General features: G+C 42.7%; 1 protein-coding gene across 3 annotated transcripts; it reads left to right on the forward strand.

Moving 5' to 3' along the window:
- Positions 1-3,009: 3,009 nt before the first annotated feature.
- Positions 3,010-20,924, forward strand: LOC142256393 (phospholipase A2 inhibitor and Ly6/PLAUR domain-containing protein-like). Of its 3 annotated transcripts, none has more exons than XM_075328054.1 (5): positions 3,010-3,106; positions 14,737-14,850; positions 17,902-18,051; positions 18,225-18,372; positions 20,501-20,924. In XM_075328054.1, the coding sequence occupies exons 1-5, from the start codon at positions 3,055-3,057 to the stop codon at positions 20,643-20,645; spliced, it is 609 nt and encodes a 202-aa protein (XP_075184169.1). In that variant the 5' UTR covers positions 3,010-3,054; the 3' UTR covers positions 20,646-20,924. The 3 variants fall into 3 exon arrangements, with proteins under 3 accessions (XP_075184169.1, XP_075184168.1, XP_075184170.1); XM_075328053.1 differs by lacking the exon at positions 3,010-3,106 and adding an exon at positions 12,080-12,161; XM_075328055.1 differs by lacking the exon at positions 3,010-3,106 and adding an exon at positions 13,618-13,639.
- Positions 20,925-21,168: the final 244 nt, after the last annotated feature.

A 21,168-nucleotide genomic window follows, 5' to 3' on the forward strand; every position in this document is an offset into this window, starting at 1 on the left:
AGTCTGCTGCAGGTAAGAGTGTAACCTGTGGTTTCTATTCCTGTGCTTTCTCTCCAGCCGAGAGCAACTACTTGATTGGTGATTGGGAGCTGCTGGCCATCAAGATGACTCTGGAGGAGAGGCATTATCTGATGAAAGGAGCAATGCACCCTGCCATCATTTACACCGACCACAAGAACATTATCTACCTACAGTCGGCTCAGAGGTTCAATCCACTCCATACCCGGTGGTCACTTTTCTTCACTCACTTCTTCTTTGAGCTACACTTCTGCCCGGCTGAAAAGAACATCAAAGCTGATGCGCTTTCACAGTCGTTTCTGTCGGCCGATCAGGAGAAGGAACCTCAACACATTATTGAGCCATCCAGGGTGGTGACCGTGGCTCCCATAGACATGTCCCAGGTTTCTCCTGGTAATACATTTGTTGCTGAAGCAGACATAAAGTGAGTTCTTTAGTGCGGCCCTTCCTCTTGGTTGGCTGGTCATGCTGGACAGAATAAGTCATTGCAGCTGATGCTGCATTATTATTGGTGGTCTACATTGCGACAAGATGTCTTGGAATTTGTGTTGGCTTGTCCCTCGTGTGCCCATAATAAGATACTGAACAAGCTTCCTGTCGGTCCACTGATCCATTTGCAGGTGCCTCTTGCCCCCTGGAAGCACATCGAGATGAACTTTATCACAGATCTGCCAAAGCCCTCTGGTTGCACCGACATCTGGGTGGTAGTGGACAGATTCTCTAAAATGGCCCATTTTATGTCATCTGTGTCCTTGCTAGCTGAGCAATTCATCCAGCACATCTTCAGGATGCACGGTCTACCACTCCACATTGCATCCAACAGAGGTTTCCAGCTCATGTATCGATTCTGGAGGGCCACCTGCAAGCTGCTGAAGCTTGTCTGGACGTCTCTTTGGTCTACTATCTGCAGTCCAATGGCCAAGTGGAACTGGTGAACCAGATTTGGACAAACTTTTTGCGACACTTTGTCAATGAGCATCAGAGTGACAGGGTCAAGCTCTTTCCTTGGGTGGAGTTCTCATATAACAGCCACGTGAGTCCTCCACCAAGTTTCCTTTTCAGATCGTTTACGGAAAGCAACCCAGAATCCCGTTCCCAGTGGCGCTCATCTCCGGCAATCCCGCGGCTTATTCTCTCATCAAGAGGTTCTCCAACATCTGGGCGGAGACCAAGTCCTTCCTGGAGCAGTCCTCTGTCCGTATGAAGAGGCATGCGGACAAGAGATGCCTAGACCGTCCTTCTTTCTGGCCTGAAGAAAAGCTATGACTCTCTTCCAGATTCGTCTGCTTCAAGTTATCATTCTACAAGTTGGGTCCCTGCTATACTGGTTCCTTTGAGGTGTTCCAGTGGATCAACGAGGTGTCCTAAAACTAAAGCTCCCGGACTACCTATGCATCCCCCACTCTTTCGATGTGTCCTTCCTCAAACCTTTCTGCCTGTGTAATTATCACAGGGATCCAGGTACCTCTCCACCTCTGGTCAGTGATGAAGACATCCATGAAGTAAAAGCCATTCTTGTGGCAAAAGAGATCAGAGGTAAAACCTACTACCTGGTGCACTGGAAGGGGTTTGGTCCTGAGGATAGGACATGGCAGCCAAGGAAGAATATTAATGACCCTCTTCTCCTTAAGAGATTCCTGAAAAATGGGAAGCATAAGGGGGTACTATAATACCCATGCCGGCAACCTTGCACTCTCCTGTGCCCCTCCCTCAGCGAGGTTGCCCTTTTACCCACTTGTACAGGCATCCTGTGGTAGTGGTCCCATCTCTGTCCCATGATGCAGCCTCATGGAGTGTCTGTACACCTGACAGGCTCCAGCCCCCGGCCATTAGGGCACGCCATGGCCTTGACCCCTTTGTTAAAGGGCCAGCATCCTCTTAACCCTGAAGTATCTCCCAGGTCAGCTGGGAGGCCATAGGTACTTAGGCACATTTGCCACATTTGCCCTATCAGTGGTGCCTGGGTAATAAGTCTAATAAGTTGCTAGTACTCAGGTTCCCTAGCACAGTGCTGCTGCTGCTGCTGATGATGATAGATTGTGCTAGTTCTGTTGGCTGATATCTGTTTGCATTACATAGTGTTGCTGCCATATCCCTACCTTGTGCTGCTGCAGCGAGATGCTACCTTGGCTACCTACCACGATACTTGCTATCATGAAGTATCGTCCCCTGCTGCCGCAAGTGTTAAACTTACACAATACCCATCCTTACAATTATCTATGCTGGACGCTGCTGCTGTGTCCGTCCATCTAGCCATCCATCCCGCCGGTCGGATTCTTGACATCTGCTGCTGCCGCAACCTATTGTCAGAGACCAATCCAAACTAAACCACTCCAACATAGGATAAAGTAGTTTACATCTGATGTAATGCTTTCTATTATTGTTTCTGATTGGTTCCCAGGGTTATATATGACTTGTTTGTTTCTGATTTGTTGTCTTTTGTATTTTTATTAATAAAATAATATAAATATTGGATAAAACAAAGAAATGGTAAAAGGCTGTATAAAATAAAAATCCCCTTATTTCTATGCGGGATATTTGGAGATTTAAATCAAATACATGAAACTCAATCTGTTTTGTAATGGGAAATGAAGAGAATAAAATATAATTAAACTATAACAATAAAAAAGTTCTTCAATGCTTCAAATTGACTTTAGAAAAAAACAATAAGGAACTAGTACATACAACAAAATATATCTCCTTACATTTCCTTAGAGAAAGTAAAGACATTCTCCAGAAGTAAATATTGCCCAAAACCAAACAGGACAAAGTGTTCTTCTCTTTTAGGCAAGTACAAATTGACAGATATTCTGATGGATTCTTAGTATTACATCTTATCATGTCAGTGTTATATTGGGGAATAATATTTAACCTGGCAAATCTGGGAAGGGTGGTGTGACGTGGTCTCATTGGAGTGATCTCATCCATCCCATAATACAATATAATCTTTACCTTTACAAATTATATTTATATGATCCCGGTGCACAGACGAAAGGACGAGCAGAAGAGAATCTGAGAAGCCGCCCAACACCCACAATGAAGAACCTGGTCGCTTTGGTTTGTGTGATCTTTGCTCTTGTCAGCTCCGGTAATATTTCTTAGTTATTTTATAGCAAAGACATGCAGTACACTAAGGAGCATGCACCATTTGTGTAGTTGTATTTATGTATGCTGTTTGCCAGTGTATGGAAATAATATATACAAATTCTAATGACTATGACACCATTCTGGTAAATTCTGGTAAAAATTGGGTTATTCTCACTGATATATATATATATATATATATATATATATATAAAAAACTTTTAATAATTGTACATCAAAGATTCATTTCTAAAACATCCAGAGGAATGCAAAGAAAGTTTTGTCCCTTTCATTGGTGGCATTGTTGAGTTAATCCTCAATCTTTGGCTAACTTCACTGGACTTCGCCCTTATGGCATTTGTTATTGTACATCAAGGAATGAATAAACTTTAGAAGATGTAAAACTATTTCCTAAGTTAAAACTTTCTATGCATCCTAAGATTCAGATGCTTTATGATTGATCCATAGGGTATCTGATTGTTTTGAGTCTCATCTGAGATATGGAATGAGCAAGTTCATGTTATGATTAGTGATGAGCGAGTACTAAAATGCTCGGGTGCTCGAGGCTCGGGCCGAGCATCCCAAAATACTCGTGTACTCGGCCCGAGCACCGAGCCCAATGTTATCCTATGGGAGACCCGAGTATTATTCTGAAATGACCCCCGGCAGCATGTAGAAACCATAAAACTGTAAATTAAAAAAAAAAACGTGCGTGTGTGTGTAAGCGTGCATATATATATACACGCGGAGTGGAGTGCGGGAGAGGCCGTAGCCGAGCGGGGAAGTGTCGGGCTAAAGGCACGGTCATGCTGTGAGGGCCGGCCAATCACTGCAATTCCACAAGTAACAGGGCTGTGGCATTGCGGTCTGCCAGCCAATCCCTGCATGAGGGCTGGCTCTCAAAAGAGCGCCAACATGAAGACCTCGAGTACAGCACGAGTATCGCGAGATTACTCGGTACCCGCCGAGTAGCCCGAGTACAGTGATACTCGTGCGAGTACCGAGTAGTGACAAGCATACTCGCTCAACACTAGTTATGATGTGTTTCACCCTGTCCTTTTTAGTATGTGAGAAAATGTTTTTCTGAACAGCCCGATTGAGTAACATCTGTCCTAGTGCTATCTGTATAATGTCAGGTTTTTATATAACCGATAAAGAAAAAATATTCAATATAAATAATATCAAATATATTTTACTAGAGAATAAAATTAACAATATATACATATATCACAAGGAATGGTGATAAAAATATCGAAAAGGAGCACAAAAACTAGAAGAGGTATAAATATGTCAGCAAAAAAAATCATACAAAATTATAAGCAACATGAAGATATCTATAAAACTCTGGCTATGAAAAAATTTAAATAAAAAAGGGGAGAAATCAATCATGCCCAGTATTAAGGCAAGGAGAAAAGTGACAGTGCATGTAACAACAGTAAAATCTGTTGACAAGAGAGCAGACAGTGACTATAATTATATTGTGTAATAAATTACTTAGAATAAGTATTGATATAAAGAGATACCACCGGTAGTCATGACTTCCCTTTGCTGTGCTGGCACCAAAATCCCGACGCGCGTTTTGGTAGATAACCATTATCAGAGGTAGCCCACCTTAACAAAGGTTACCTACCGAAATGTGCATTGGGATTTTATGTAATTAGAGTTACCCCCTGCTTTCTTGTCAGTAGAGTTTACTTTTGTTACATGCACTGTCACCTTTGTCCTGGCTTAATTACTGAGTATGATTGCTTTCTTCCCCTTTTGATTGATATTTTTTCATGGCCAGAATTTTATAGCTATCTTCAAGTTGCTTATATAATTTTTGTATGATTTTGTTCTGCCATATTTATACCCCTTCTTGTTATGCTACTCCTTTGTTTATTTTTCACATTATTTATTATCATTTCTGATATACCTATATATTTTTAATTTTATTCTCTAATAAAATATTTTTCATATTATTTTTCTTGGCTATTTTTTCTTTATCAGTTATATATTTTTTGTAGTAGCCTGTCCATATATTTTGTGTGGATATAGTGGTATATTATCGCCACTTGGTATTTATTGCCCACACCCTCTTCGCTTTGGCATGTACTTAGTTATAAATGTCAGTTTTTGCATTGACAGCACTCAGACTGAAAATATGATATAGTGAAGTATCCAGCATATGGCGAAAGGGAAGGGAGGTCTTGTGTCTAGGGAAGGTGGAGATGGTGACCTCTGACCAAGCCTAAAAAATCAAAAAACTCTTATAAAATCACAGATTTATTAGTATACATTAAAAATTGGAGAAATCTCCAGACTTGGAAGAGATACAAGGTACCACCATATGTGTAAAAAATTACTGAGTAATAGGTTTACCCGCTTAACATGGAAAGGGCCTCTTACCCTATCTTGCCCTAAGCTTTCCCTGCCTTGCCTCGAAGGTGACATCCTAGACCTACGCAATTGGTACCCTCCCTCAACGTCAGGTAGCCCTAAGAGTCCCAATGAACCCTTAAGAATGAAGTAGGGCCACTCACAACGCAAGGGAAAAAAAAATCACAAAAAATGCCCACAGATGGACCAGTGTTGTCCACACAAAGAATTTCAGTATTGTCAGGCCAGAAAATAAAGCCAAACTAGTGGTTCTTTCGCGAAATACAAAATATCACAAATATTGCACATAGATGGACCAGTAATGTCCACAAATATATTGTCGGGGAAAAAATAAAGGCAGATTAGTGTTTTTTTCAAGACATACAAGGAACACTAAAATAGTTGTTTTCAGGATATACAAAAAACACTCTACGTGTTTCGCCTCAAAATAAGAGGTTCTTCAGGAGTGTGTTTAGAAATTAAATGCAGAGATACCAACTATTTATCGATCAGTCGCCGCACGATCAATGTGTACCAAAAAGCCTCATATTTCATTCATAAAGTGCAAGTTCATAAAGTACACAATGAATTAAATGGAAATAGTAAGTGGCAAATAGCGTTTAATAAAAATAGAAATCCATACTTATAAAAAAGCAGTCTGGACTATGATTTAAATGACCATATCAGATAAGATGTACCAAGAGTATTATTTATACCTGATAAGACAAGCCAGTGTGTGTGAGTGGAAGGGGTATAAAAAGACAGAAATATCCAGATATATCAGATAAACAGACCACTCACCAATGTTGGCCATAGTGTGTAATGTGCCAACACACAATATGTAGGTATGCTTAATGTGTGCATATGTCATATACAGCTGTATGTGATAACTAGATGACAACTTAGCTTAGTGCACATAACGGGCTGTGTCTATCATCATATAGGGGGTGCAGTCCAGGATCAGTTTCTTACTTATCCTCAAAAAGTTAATTTATTTTAATAATTCAATACAAAAAGGAAGTGCAAATATTATTTAGAGTTATTACACACAGAGCGATCTATTCCTATATATTATATAGAGTCATTACACACAGAGGGATCTATTCCTATATATTTTATAGAGTCATTACACACAGAGGGATCTTTTCCGATATATTATATAGAGTCATTACACACTGAAGAATTTATTTCTATATATATTATATAGAGTCATTACACACAGAGGGATCTATTTCACGTGTTTATTATATACTAGAAGGTGGCCCGATTCTACGCATCGGGTATTCTAGAATTTACGTATTGTGTAGTTAATGTATGATTTTTGTTATATATATATATATATATATATATATATATATATATATATATATATATATATAGATGTTGTGTGTAGTTACCAAGTGTTTGTGTAGGGCGCTGTACATGTTCTGGGTGTTGTCTCGGTGTGGCGGGGGGTGAGAGCGGTGTTGTATGTGTGTTGCGTGTGTTGCGTTGTTTGTGGAGCGCTGTGTGTCTGTAGCGTTGTGTGTGTGTGTGTTGCGCGGTTTGTGTGGGTGTGGTGTGTTTTGGGGGGAGGTATGTTTTGTGCAATGTGTGTGTGTTGCGTGGTATGTGCGTATATTTATGTATGCCGCGGTGTTTGTGTGTTGGGTATTGTGTGTGTGCAGCGTTGTCTGTGTGTGTGGGTGTCTGTGTAGGGCGGTGTTTGTGGTTCCCAGTGTGTGTGTGGTGTGTTGTGTGTGTGTTGGGGGGAGGTGTGCACCTCCCATCGTGCTCCATCCCCCATGCTGCGCACCCCCCATTGTGCTCCATCCGCCATGCTGAGCAATCCCAAACGTACTCCATCCGCCATGCTGTGCACTCCCAAACGTACTCCATCCGCCATGCTGCGCACTCCCAAACGTGCTCCATCTCCCATGCTGCGCACTCCCAAACGTGCTCCATCTGCCATGCTGTGCACTCCCAAACGTGGTCCATCCGCCATGCTGCGCACTCCCAAACGTGCTCCATCCGCCATGCTGCGCACTCCCAAACGTGCTCCATCCCCCATGCTGCGCACTCCCCATCGTGCTCCATCCCCCATGCTGCACCAGCATCAGCCTCTCTGCCCCCAGCATCAGCCTCTCTCCTCCCAGCATCAGCCTCTCTCTTCCCAGCATCAGCCTCTCTCCTCCCAGCATCAGCCTCTCTGTCCCCAGCATCAGCCTCTCTCCTCCCAGCCTCAGCCTCCCCCAGCATCAGCCTCTCTTCTCTCAGCCTCCCCCCTCCCAGCCTCCCTCCTCCCAGCCTCCCCCAGCATCAGCCTCTCTCCTCCCAGCCTCCCCCTGCCAGCCTCCCCCAGCATCAGCCTCCCCCAGCATGAGCCTCTCTCCTTCCAGCCTCCCCCAGCATCAGCCTCCCCCAGCATCAGCCTCTCTCCTCCCAGCCTCCCTCCTCCCAGCCTTCCCCAGGATAAGCCTCTCTCCTCCCAGCCTCCCTCTTCCCAGCCTTCCCCAGCATCAGCCTCCACCTCCCTGCCTCCCTCAGCATCAGCCTCCCCCAGCATCAACCTCTCTCTTTCCAGCCTCCCCCAGCATCAGCCTCCCCCAGCATCAGCCTCTCTCCTTCCAGCCTCCCCCAGCATCAGCCTCCCCCAGCATCAGCCTCTCTCCTCCCAGCCTCCCTCCTCCCAGCCTCCCCCAGCATCAGCCTCCCCCTCCCAGCCTCCCCCAGCATCAGCCTTCCCCAGCATCAGCCTCTCTCCTTCCATCCTCCCCCAGCATCAGCCTCCCCCAGCATCAGCTTTCGCCTCCCAGCCTCTCCCAGCATCAGCCTCTCTCCTCCCAGCCTCCCCCAAGCATCAGCCTCTCTCCTCCCAGCCTCCTCCAGCATCAGCCTCTCTCCTCCCAGCCTCCCCTAGCATCAGCCTCCCCCTCCCAGCCACCCCCAGCATCAGCCTCCCCCAGCATCAGCCTCTCTCCTCCCAGCCTCCCCCAGCATCAGCCTCCCTCTCCCAGCCTCCCCCAGCATCAGCCTCCCCCAGCATCAGCCTCTTTCCTTCCAGCCTCCCCCAGCATCAGCCTCCCTCAGCATCAGCCTCTCTCATCCCAGCCACCCCCAGCATCAGCCTCCCCCAGCATTAGCCTCTCTCCTCCCAGCCTCCCACAGCATCAGCCTCCCCCAGCATCAGCCTACACCCTCCCAGCCTCCCCCAACATCAGCCTCCCCCTCCCAGCCTTCCCCAGGATCAGGCTCTCTCCTCCCAGCCTCCTCCAACACGCCGTGCTCCTCTGCCGACACTCACAGATCCGATCGCATACACTCACACACACACACCCACCCGATCGCATACACTCACACCCACCCGATCGCATACACTCACATCCACCCGATCGCATACACTCACACACACCCGATCGCATACACTCACACACACCCAATCGCATACACTCACACACACCCGATCGCATACACTCACACACACCCGATCGCATACACTCACACACACCCGATCGCATACACTCACACACACCCGATCGCATACACTCACACACACCCGATCGCATACACTCACACACACACACATTGACGATATTGCACATACGCGCTCATACTCACAACATCCGGAGATACCACTTGCTTCTGGCCATGTGATCCTCCGGCAGGTCCTGAAAGCTCACAGCACAGTATCGCGGCCGAGAAGCAAGCGATATCTCCGGATGCTGTGAGTGTGTGGATGCGATCTGATGTGTGTGTGAGGTGTGTGTGAGAGTGAGTGTGATCTGATGTGTGTGTGTGTGTGTGTCTGTTGTTATGTGTGTGCGTGTGGATGTTCCGCCGCTGCAGGACCTTGATGCACTGGTAACTATGCTACCATGGTTACCAGCGCATCCCGTCCCCCACTCGCACGGGAGCCCACACCAGCATACGGCGGCAAACCCCAGCAATGTGAGGGTTTGTGTCGGCTGGGTTGGCGGCGTATGCTGGTGTGGGCTCCCGGGGATACAGTACTCACCTGGGAGTAATGTCTCCATGTCAGTTCGGGGGATGCGTGCGGGGGGCAGGGCCAGAGCGAGCGTGCATTGCGTGAGGGGGGCGGGGTGTGGCCGAGTTGCCAATCCGTGCAGGGTGCTGGGGCGAGAGGCCAATCCGTGTGGGGGGGGAGCCAGGGCGAGCGACCAATCCGTGCAGGGGGCGGAGCCATGGCGAGGCCAGCGGCCAATCCGCTTTGTGTCACCGTAAGGACACAATTTTGGAGCAAGACAGACAGACAGATAGACAGACAGATAGACAGACAGACAGACAGACACAGACAGACAGACAGACAGAATAAGGCAATTATATATATAGATTATATAGCATCAATACACACAGAGGGATCTATTCCTATATATTATATAGACATTACACACAGAGGGATCTATTCCTATATATTATATAGAGTCATTACACACAGAGGGATCTGTTCCTATATAATAAATAGTAATTTCACACAGAGGGATCTATTCCTATATATTATATACAGTCATTACTCACAGATGGATCTATTCCTATATATTATATAGAGTCATTACGCACAGAGGGATCTACTCCTATATATTATATAGAGTCATTACAGACAGAGGGATCTATTCCTATATATTATATATAGTCATTACTCATAGATGGATGTATTTCTATATTTTATATAGCGTCATTACACACAGAGGGATCTATTCCTATACATTATATAGTCATTACAGACAGAGGGATCTATTCCCATATATAATATAGAGTCATTACACACAGAGGAATCTATTCTTATATATTACATAGAGTCATTACACACAGAGGGATCTCTTCCTATATATTATATAGAGTCATTATACAAAGAGGGATCTATAGGAATATAGCGTCATTACACACAGAGGGAACTATTCCTATATATTACATAGAGTCATTACACACAGAGGGATCTATTTCTATATTTTATATAGAGTCATTACACACAGAGGGATGTATTTCAAGTGTTAATTTTGGGTAATTTTGATGATTATGGCTTACATCCAATGAAAGTCCAAAAATCATTATCTCATAAAATTAGATTATTATATAAGACCCACTGAAAAAATTATTTCATACTCAGAATTGTTGGCCTACTGAAATGTACGTACAGTTGATTCACTCAATACTTGGTCGGGGCTCTTTTTGCATGAATTACTGCATCAATGCGGCAATGTGGCATGGAGGCGATGAGCCTGTGGCACTGCTGAGGTGTCATGGAAGCCAAGATTTCTTTGATAGCAGTCTTCAGTTTGTCTACATTTTTGGGTCTGGCATCTCTCATCTTCCTCTTGACAATAAATCATAGATTCTCTATGGGGTTTAGGTCAGGTGGGTTTGCTGGCTAAGCACAGTAAAACTATGTTTATGAAACCAGGTATTGGTACTTTTGGCAGATTGCACAGGTGTCAAGTTCTGCTGGAAAATGAAATTTCCAGCTCCAAAAAGCTTGTCGACAGAGGGAAGCATGAACTGCTCTAAAATTTCCTAGTAGATGACTGCGCTGACTTTGGTCTTGATAAAACACAGTGGACCTATGCCAGCAGATGACATGGCTCCCTTCCCTATTATGAATGTCATCCGAATGGGTAATAGCTTTGCGCTCCCTCTGGTGGTTAGGATTGGAGGTGAAGTTGACTGTGACTCAATGGGTGTGGGAGTTAATTGGGAGTTTTGGAAGTCCAATTGCAGATCAGCCTGGGCTATATAGAAGAGCATTGTCTGCTGACTGGGCCGATGATAAATGTTATCCTTAGTCTGTGAATTGGCTTGGAGTTTGTCCTTCCATTTATCCTGTGCCTGTACCATTCCAGATAAGTTGAAAGTTCTTTGCTTTTTTTGCCTGATTCATATCTAAGGGTATTTGTGTTTCTTTTTATTTTGCTTAAGGTCTGTTTTCTTGCAGGAGAGGAATTGTCTTTCTGTTTTGATGAGCATGGGGGTTCTCCCTCTTCAGGCCCCACTGCAAGAAAAGGGAGGTTATCCCTGTTCCACTTGATCATTTGCACTTTTGTATTTCTTGTGTTTTTTGTTATTTTGTTTCTCCCATTATTTACAAGAGCACCTGATATAGTGGGGAAGAGTCTGTGTGGTTTCAGGGTTTTTTTTGCACATCAGGAGATTTGTATTTTTCCACAGGGTTTTGCACTGACCGCAATCAGTTATCTGTCCTGTCCTGTTCTATGAATTCGTGCCTCGCCTTTGCTAATCTATATTTCCTATCTGTGTATTGTGTTTTATTACATCACTATTGTTGCTATATGTTGGGGGCTTAATATTTCTTTGGGGACTGCTCTGAGGCAAGATAGGATTCCTCATGTCGTTTCAGCTGTGATAAGGCGTCTAGGTGTGTTTAGGAACGCTCCACGGCTACTTCTAGTGTGAACTGACAGATAGGGGATAGCGGTCAGCTCAGATTCCAACTACTTTTGTATTTTTTTTGTGTTTTTCTGCTGATGTGATTTTTGTGATCGTCCACGGTTACCAGATCATAATAGCTCCTCAAACCATCACTGATTGTGGAGACTTCACACTAGACCTCAGCAGCTTGGATTGTGGCCTCCACTCTTCCTCCAGACTCTGGGATCGCGATTTCCAAATGAAATGCAAAATTTACTTTCATCTGAAAACACCATCATGGACCACTGAGCAACAGTCCAGTTCTTTTCTCCTTCGCCCAGGTAAGACACTTCTGGCATTGTCTATTGGTCATAAGTTGCTTGACACAAGGAATCCGACACTTGTAGCCCATGTCCTGGATACGTCTGTGTGTGCTGGGTCTTGAAGCACTGACTCCAGCAGCGTCCACTCCTTTTTATCTCCCCTAAATTTTTTAATGGCCTTTTCTTAACAATCCTATCAAGGCTGTTGTTATCCCGGTTGCTTGTGCACCTTTTTCTACAACACATTGTCCTCCCATTCAACTTTCCATTAATATGCTTGGATACAGCATTCTGTGATCAGCCAACGTTTTTAGCAATGACCTTTTGGGGCTTAACCTCCTTGTGGAGTGTGTCAATGACTTCCTTTTGGACATCTGTCAAGTCAGCTGTCTTCCCTGTAATTGTGTAGCCTACTGAACCAGACTAAGGGACAATTTTAAATGCTTAGGAAGCCTTTGCAGGTGTTTTGTGGTAGTTATTCTATTTTTCTGAGATAATGACTTTTGCGTTTTCATTGGCTGTAAGCCATAATCATCAACATTAACAGAAATAAACACATGAAATAGCTCACTCTGTGTGTAATGACTCTATATATTATATACTGTAGGAATAAATCCTTCTGTGTGTAATGACTCTATATATTATATACTGTAGGAATAAATCCTTCTGTGTGTAATGACTCTATATATTATATACTGTAGGAATAAATCCTTCTGTGTGTAATGACTCTATAAATTTAATAACACGTAAAATAAATCCCTCTGTGTGTAATGACTCCATATAATATATACTAAACACGAGAAATAGATCCCTCTGTGTGTAATGACTCTATACAATATATAATATACACGTTAAATAATTCCCTCTGTGTGTAATAACTCTATATAATATAATAATAATCATGTGAAATATATCCCTGTGTGTAATGGATATAATATGTAATAGACATGTGAAATAGATCACTCTGTGTGTAATGACTCAATATAATATATAATAAACACATGAAATAATTCCCTCTGTGTGTAATGACTCTATATAATATATAATAAACACATGAAATAGATCCCTCTGTAGGTAATGATTCTATATAATATATATAAAACACGTAAAATAGATCCCTCTGTGTGTAATGTTTCTATATATTATATAATAAACATGTGAAATAGATCCCTCTGTGTGTAATGACTCTATATAATATATAGGAATAGATCCCTCGGTGTGTAATGGCTCTATATAATATATAATAAACACGTGAAATAGATCCTTCTGTGTGTAATGACTCTATATAATATATGTGTTTTCCTTTTTGTATTGAACTACTGAAATAAATTAACTTTTTGATGATATCCTATTTTATTGAGATGTTCTTGTGGGATACTAGATAAATGAACCAGGAATAATAGAAAGTCAAGGAGCAGTTTGCACAGCCAAATGCTGTGACCTTCTATTGCCAAACCCGACATGACTGTCCTTCACCTGTAACAAACCCATGACAAGTAAGTTCTCAAAGCGGAATTCTCTTGCCCAGTTTCAGACAGTCCATAATCTTTAAATTTCTCAGCTACTCGTGCTTTACCGTGCACCAACATTCTAAAATGTCAATGCAAAAAAAGCAGCATGAAGGACATTGTGCATCTGCAGTGACAGAGATCTGGCTGTAAGGCACCAAGGAAATTCCCATAGATAAGGATACAGATTATTACCATGGTTTCTTTCCTTGCTTGCTTTACACGCAAAACTGAACAGCTACAAAGTTTGGTACTTTTTTGGTGCTTCCTCCTACGGAGCTTGTGATTATGTAAGTAGAAAGCAAGAGCTGTCGAATTCTAGGAAAATCAGACATTTCTGCTATGCAACATGAAGGCTGAATTCTCCCTGTAACTGAGTATTTTATAGTAACCCCAGTTACAGGGAAAATCAGCAATAAAAACAATGTTCTACTAAGTTTTAATACTCTCCTAAGTATTTTAAGACCATACATCAGATTCAGTGTATAAAATAAAAAAAGATTGAAAAAAAAAAAGTAAACAACAAAACTTAAAGAAAAGAAACATCACCAGTCTGAATAGCTTAATCTTGACCAAACACATTGAAACAAAAATGTAAAAAATATATACATTTTTTTTAGAGAAGGTAGACACAATCTAAGACGTTTTTATTGGTAGTTCATGATCGTAAAAAGAAAAATTGTAAAAAAATCAACATATATTTACAATTTTTCTTATAATCTTCTTTTGATATCAGCAAAAATAAAAATGTAATTATAATAATGAATTGCAAAAAGTATCTAAAAGTTATTTTAATATCAAAATGAGAAATAAGTTTGGAGTCAAAATGGATGAGGAATAAAAATAAAAAATGAGAAAAATATTTCCTCATCTAATAGAAGCATAATCGTATTAGATGACTTTTACGAGTCAAGAATTCAAGTTACCTTATGTTTCAGGCGACAATGAATAATGTCTGTTTTTTTGTTGGCTTTAATTTTTAAAAAATGAATTTAATTACAATAAAAAATAATTATTTCACCTTTATTTCCTCTTTTTTTACGGTCGCCATAAACAAAGAATGGATTGTTCCCTTTATTTTACAGTCTTTTCCTATGAATGTTACTCTGCTTTTTACCACAACTCTACAACATATAATGAGCATGTGACTGAATGCCTTGGAGATCGATGTATGACCGCTTCCCAGCACACTTACGTTAGTGAGTGCAAATTATTTAATCATTTTACCAAAAATACAGTATCGCCATAGTATTTCTTGTTTTGTCATGTCTATTTACTTATTTTGCCACCAAAAGAGAACAAGGAGCATATAATAGCCTATAAATTATGTAAAAAGCAGTCAGAAAACGTCCTCTTTGCGAAAGTAGAAAAACCTTTAATAAAATATATACAAGAGGAAACTTATAGAAAAAGATAAGATTATCAATGTACACACAGGTGAATATGGAAGAGTTCCAGAGAACACCACCAGTCAGTGGATTCAGGAATAGGATTTAACCCATATCCAAACAAAAAATCATATTGATGTCAAGCATAAAGGCCCCGTTACACGCAACGACGTATCTAATGAGATATCGCCGGGGTCACGGATTCCATGACGCACATCCGGCATCATTAGCGACGTCGTTGCGTGTGACATACACGAACGACCATTAACGATGGAAAATACTTACCAAATCGTCCATCGTTGACACGTCGTTCATTTTCATAAAATCGTTGATTGTAGAGGACGCAGGTTGTTCGTCGTTCCCAAGGCAGCACACATCGCTATGTCGGACACCTCGGGAATGACGAACTACAGCTTACCTACGGCCGCCGGCAATGAGGAAGGAAGGAGGTGGGTGGGATGTTACATCCGCTCATCTCCACCCCTCCGCTCCTATTGGGCGGCCGCTTAGTGACACCGCTGTGATGCCGCACAAACCGCCCCCTTAGAAAGGAGGTGGTTCGCCGGCAACAGCGACGTCGCTAGGCAGGTAAATACGTGTGACGGATCCTAACGATTTTGTGCGCCACGGGCAGTGATTTGCCCTGACGCACAAACGATAGGGCGGGTGCCTTCACCAGCAATATCGCAAGTGATATCGCTGCGTGTAACACCCCCTTTAGGAAGAAATTGATTTAAGGCCATATTTATATCATTGAGTCACAAATAGTGACAAGACCCCTGTAAATACATATCCATAAAGTCCAGTGAAATAGAAGAGTTATGAATGCAATGTGCCCAAGGGTCAAACTGACAAGACACCACAGATCCAAAGGGCCGGTTATTGCTTGCCCATGCTGAATGCACTGAGTGGTGGAAATGCGCCCCAACGTGTTTTGTAATTTTCCTCGGGGGCCGCATTGAGGTGTGTGACAAGGAGGGGGTCCCTTTATACTGGCAATAATTGAGCGGTCGCCAGCATCCTGTTTCGGCCACATCGAGGTGGGTACCCACCAATGATTTGCATCATCGGGGAATGTAATGCTCGTGAATGATGGCTTCCTTATGGGATGAGGAGGGTTGTGTGTGATGACACACGATATTCCCGCGTCATATTTGGCCAATTGCCCAATGACGCAAATCATTGGTGGGATCCTGCCCCCCATGCGGCCGAAACAGGATGGCAGTGGCCATAAAATTATTGCTAGTATTCCTCAGGGGCCGCAATGAGGTATGTGACAAGGTGGGAGTCCCTTTATACTGACAATAATTTAATGGCCACCGGCATCCTGTTTCGGCCACATAGGGGGCGGGATCCCACCAATGATTCGTGTCATCGGGCAATTACCAAATATGGGGTGGGCATATCCCACAGAGCCCCCCTCATCCCATAAGGAAGCCGTCACTCACGAGCATTATATTGCCCAATGACGCAAATCATTGATGGGATCTTGCCCCTCATGCGGCCGAAACAGGATGCTGGTGGCCATTCAATTATTGCCAATATAAAGGGTCTCCCTCTTTGTCACACACCTCATTACAGCCCCCCAAGAAAGATTATGAAACGCATTGGGGCGCGTTTCCCCCACGCAGTGCATTCAGGGTGGGTAAGCAATAACCGGCCCTTTGGATCTGTGGTGCCTTGTCAGTTTGACCCCTGGGCACATTGCATTAATAACTCTTTTATTTCACTGGACTTTATGGATATGTATTTACAGGGGTCTTTGTCACTATTAATGGTTCACTGATATAAATATGGCCTTGATTCAATTTCTTCCTAATACTTGACATCTATATGACTTTTTGTTTGGATATGGGTTGAATCCTATTCCTGAATCCACTGACTGGTGGTGTTCTCTGGAACTCTTCCATATTCACCTGTATGTACATTGATAATCTTATCTTTTTCTACAAGTTTCCTATTGTATATATTTTATAAAACCATATAATTAATAAGGGTTTTTCTACTTTCACAAAGAGGATGTTTTTTGACTGCTTCCTACATAATTTATATTTATAATTTGGGTGACCCTGACGAAGGCTCCTCAGCCGAAACGGACGTCGGGGTGAACTCTATTCCACGGGTTTTTTTTGACCCAGTCTTCCAGGTTTGTTATTATGCACCATACTATTCATATTAAAACCTTGGTAGCTAGCCCTTATGGGGCAACATATACATGGACTGGTGTCCCCTTGTGACAATATCCATTTTTTGTACAGTGTTGATTTGTGATAACACTAATTACCATAGTGATTTCTATGGTGTCTGTCTAGTACAGTGATATAGTGCGGTTTATTGTAATTTTATACTAGAACTTTACACTTCAGATATAATGTGTATGCAAATTATTATGTTTCGCTGCTACAGACAGTGACTACCAATACATTCCATTGTGCACCAATTACCATGTCATTCTTATGGAGGTTATACCTGTTTATTGTGTAAATATTTATCTAGTGACATTAATTGGTTATACAATATTTGTTTACTATGTACATATAATTTTCTACTGATTGATACATAGTAAGTGATACTTTGTATATTGTACCTTGGTTCCCCCTGGATTACGTGTCCTACCTGTTGGTTTGTGCCACATGTCACTAATTTCCCTGTTTAAATAAAGTTTTTTTCACATTCATAAATTGGGCTTTGATCACAATTTTCTTTGGAATCTGTGTCATAATTTATAGGCTATTATATGCTCCTTGTTCTCTTTTGGTGGCAATCTGTAATGTATTTGGAGTGGCCTGTATTTACCATTAATCTTTCATAATGGTCCCTTTGTTTGTCCTTTCTCGTGTCTCCTATTTGCTTATTTTGTAGATGGAACCATTTTTAAGTCAATAATGAAAGGTTGCGCCAATGAAACTGTGTGTGGAGCCGATGGCTTAGCCAAAGTATCAGAAAAGTTCAACTTTATATTTCATGTGAATTGCTGTTCTGGGAATTTATGCAACACTGATGGATATTATCGTAAGTGTCACAATGGTAATAATTATAGTGGAAAATTTGACCAAAGACCTTAAGAACTTAAAAAGTTTTATAGGTCAGTGCTCTGGAGGTCAAGACATGAAAATGACAATATCGTGTTTGTTTGACCAACTATTTACAAATTTAATAAAGCAATTATTGTTGTGTTCCTCCAGTTCCTCCAGAAGATCCAACACCAAATGGTGTAAAATGTCCATCCGCCTTCTGTACCGGTTCTCTGGAGGAATGTGAGAGTGACGAGGAGATGGAATGCACTGGATCCATGGATCGCTGTTTTGAGTATCGGCAGCGCATAATAAATGAAGGAAAGCAAATACAGTGATATATTTATTAAAGAGGATGATGTGATCTGCTCTGGTTGATGCTATATCGGGCATTGCGGTGCTCGAAACTGCTCTGTGCTTGAATGAGTACTGCAGGTGCTGGTGCTAAATGTGTGATCCCATTCTGTTACTTGCCCTGACACATCCCCCAGACACCACAGTCCATAGAGCAACAGACATCACCAGGCTACCTCCGTTACTTCTACCTGGCCTCCACATTCTTCATCATGCTCATGCAGCTGGCATCGTCAGACAACTTACATTCCATGTTCGCTATCCAAATGTCCCTCTCGGCCAGTAACAGAGAGGGATGAGGACTCCAGCAGAACTAACCGCACTGTTACTTTGGCCGGCGAGAACATTTCGAATGTGCATACACAACGGAAGTTGTTGGCCAATGCCAGCTGCAAGAGCATGATGGAGACTGTGGAGGCCGGAAAGACAGAAAGGAGGTTGCTGGATGCGGTCTACTGCCCGCAGATAATGAGGACTGTGATGGTTGTTGGTTGTGACAAGGCAGATAAGAGAATAAGGACTCAAGCAAAAAAAAATATGCTTGAGTCCTCCATTACTCCTATTGGGCTAAGTACTCAACTTGAGCACTTTTGCTGACCAATCTACTCGATACAAGTCAATGACTTGCCTTTCGCTCCCCAAATCAAGCTTTGTTTCAGGCTGTCAGGGACTGAAAGCTGAAATTAAGGGGTTATTAGCACCATATAGAAATTAACTCAGTATTGTCATGGTTCTGATGCATGGAGCATCTTGTGTTATGCTCTGCCATGCTCTCCTGCACAGCTGGTACTTACTGTTTCATAGTGCAGAGCTTTTCACACCTATTGATGATCTGCTGTTTGTTTTGAACTCCTATGGACAGGTTGTCTCCTAGCTATGAATATGCTCTTCCTGGGAGGTGCCTATGCAGATACTCCTCGTTCCTGGTGATTGCCCTGCTTCATTACAGAGCATGCTGAAAATGACAATATCATGTTTGTTTGACCAACTATTTACAAATGTAATACAAACGCCCGAAACGTCACCACTCGAACTTCCAGTTTACAGTTGTGCTCTTGGCCCCCCGTAGTATTTAGTGATCTGATCTTGGCTCTCGACTCTGGACTGTTGTTGACTCTTCTCTGCCTATCACCCTGTTTTTGTCGTTACCGCCTGGCTTCCTCCTGACCACATCTCGCCTGCTCCCTGTATCCTGTACATACTCTCCTGGAATCCTGACCCTCGGCTTGTATTTTAACCTCCTCTGTCTGCTCCCAGTGTCCTGTCGCTACTTCCTGGCTTCCGACCTCGGCTTGTTCGACTAAAGCGGGCTTTATGCGCTACAATATATCTAACGATGTGTCAGCGGGGTCACGTCGTAAGTGATGCACATCCGGCATCGTTAGTTATGTTGTAGCATGTGAAACCTACGTGCGACCAAGATTGAACATTGAAACGTTGGTCGCATACACGTCGTTCAATTTCTAAAAATTGAACGTCCGGTTGTTCAATGTTCCCGTGGCAGCACACATCGCTCCTTGTGACACCCCGGGAATGATGAACATCGCTTACCTGTGTCCCACAGCTCCCGCCGGCTATGCGGAAGGAAGTAGGTGGCCGGCATGTTTACGTCCCGCTCATCTCCGCCCCTCCGCTTCTATTGGTCGGCTGCCGTGGGACATCGCTGTGACGCCGAACGTCCCTCCCACTCCAGGAAGTGGATGTTTGTCGCCCAAAGCGAGGTCGTAGGGAAGGTAAGTAGGTTTGACGGGGGTTACTTATTTGTGTGACACGGTCAACTAATTGCACGAGCCGCACAAACGATGGGGGCGTGACACATCGCATACGAGATCGCACACCAAATTGTAACGTGTAAAGCAGGCTTAACTCTCCATTCACATTCAAGCAATTACTGTCTAGCGCCACCTTGTGACAGACATCACAAGTACAACACAGCTGTCACCTGCTGTGAAACATGAAGGCTCAACACTTGAGCCTCCTTTAAAGGGGTATACACAATATATGTGGTACTCTTACAGCAAAAGATTTTTACAAAATCTAAAAATGAGAACATGTACATGACACATTTTAATGTTTGTTGTTTTTGTGTCTACAGGTGGGGAAGATCAGAAATATTCTATGAAAGGTTGTGCTAATTATGATGCCTGCAGTTTAAACTTTGACAATGATGTTGCAGTTGTAGTAGAAGAGAAGAATTACGGGAAGTGTTACGTTCCATCGAAATCCAAAAATCTTTAATGAATAAATCAATGAATTTTCCATGTTCTAAAGCTTCTTTAATCAGATAATGCATAAAAGGTTACAATGTGTAATGCTTTCTACTGAATGATACAGTATAATTCTTTCCTCGGCTTTGCATGCGGGAGCTGGGGCTCTTTTCTGTATAGTAACATAAATACAAAACAATGTGTTAGGCCGGTGATATTCAAGCACAACACTATATGTATGTAATACTAGATATACAGTGCCTTGCGAAAGTAGTCGGCCCCTTTGAATTTTTCAACCTTTTCCCACATTTCAGGCTTCAAGCATAAAGATAAAAATGTTAATGTTCTGCTGAAGAATCAACAAGTGGACACAATTGTGAAGGTGAAGGAAATTTATTGCTTATTTTAAATTTTTATAAAAGATAAATAAGTGAAAATTGTGGCGTGCAATATTATTCATCCCCTTTAAGTTAATCCTTTGTAGCGCCCCCTTTTTCTGCGATTACAGCTGCAGTCTCTTGGGGTATGTGTCTATCAGTTTTGCACATGGAGAG

Source organism: Anomaloglossus baeobatrachus, chromosome 11 (genome assembly GCF_048569485.1).
Source record: "Anomaloglossus baeobatrachus isolate aAnoBae1 chromosome 11, aAnoBae1.hap1, whole genome shotgun sequence".
Taxonomy (NCBI): Eukaryota; Metazoa; Chordata; class Amphibia; order Anura; family Aromobatidae; genus Anomaloglossus; species Anomaloglossus baeobatrachus.

Bases quoted from the DNA above. Each gene is read 5' to 3' on its own strand.
- LOC142256393 (XM_075328053.1), top strand. From the start codon at position 12,080: ATGAAATGCAAAATTTACTTTCATCTGAAAACACCATCATGGACCACT. The intron at 14,851-17,901 runs GTGAGTGCAAAT...CTTATTTTGTAG, and splicing joins TTCCCAGCACACTTACGTTA to ATGGAACCATTTTTAAGTCA. The intron at 18,052-18,224 runs GTAAGTGTCACA...GTGTTCCTCCAG, and splicing joins CAACACTGATGGATATTATC to TTCCTCCAGAAGATCCAACA.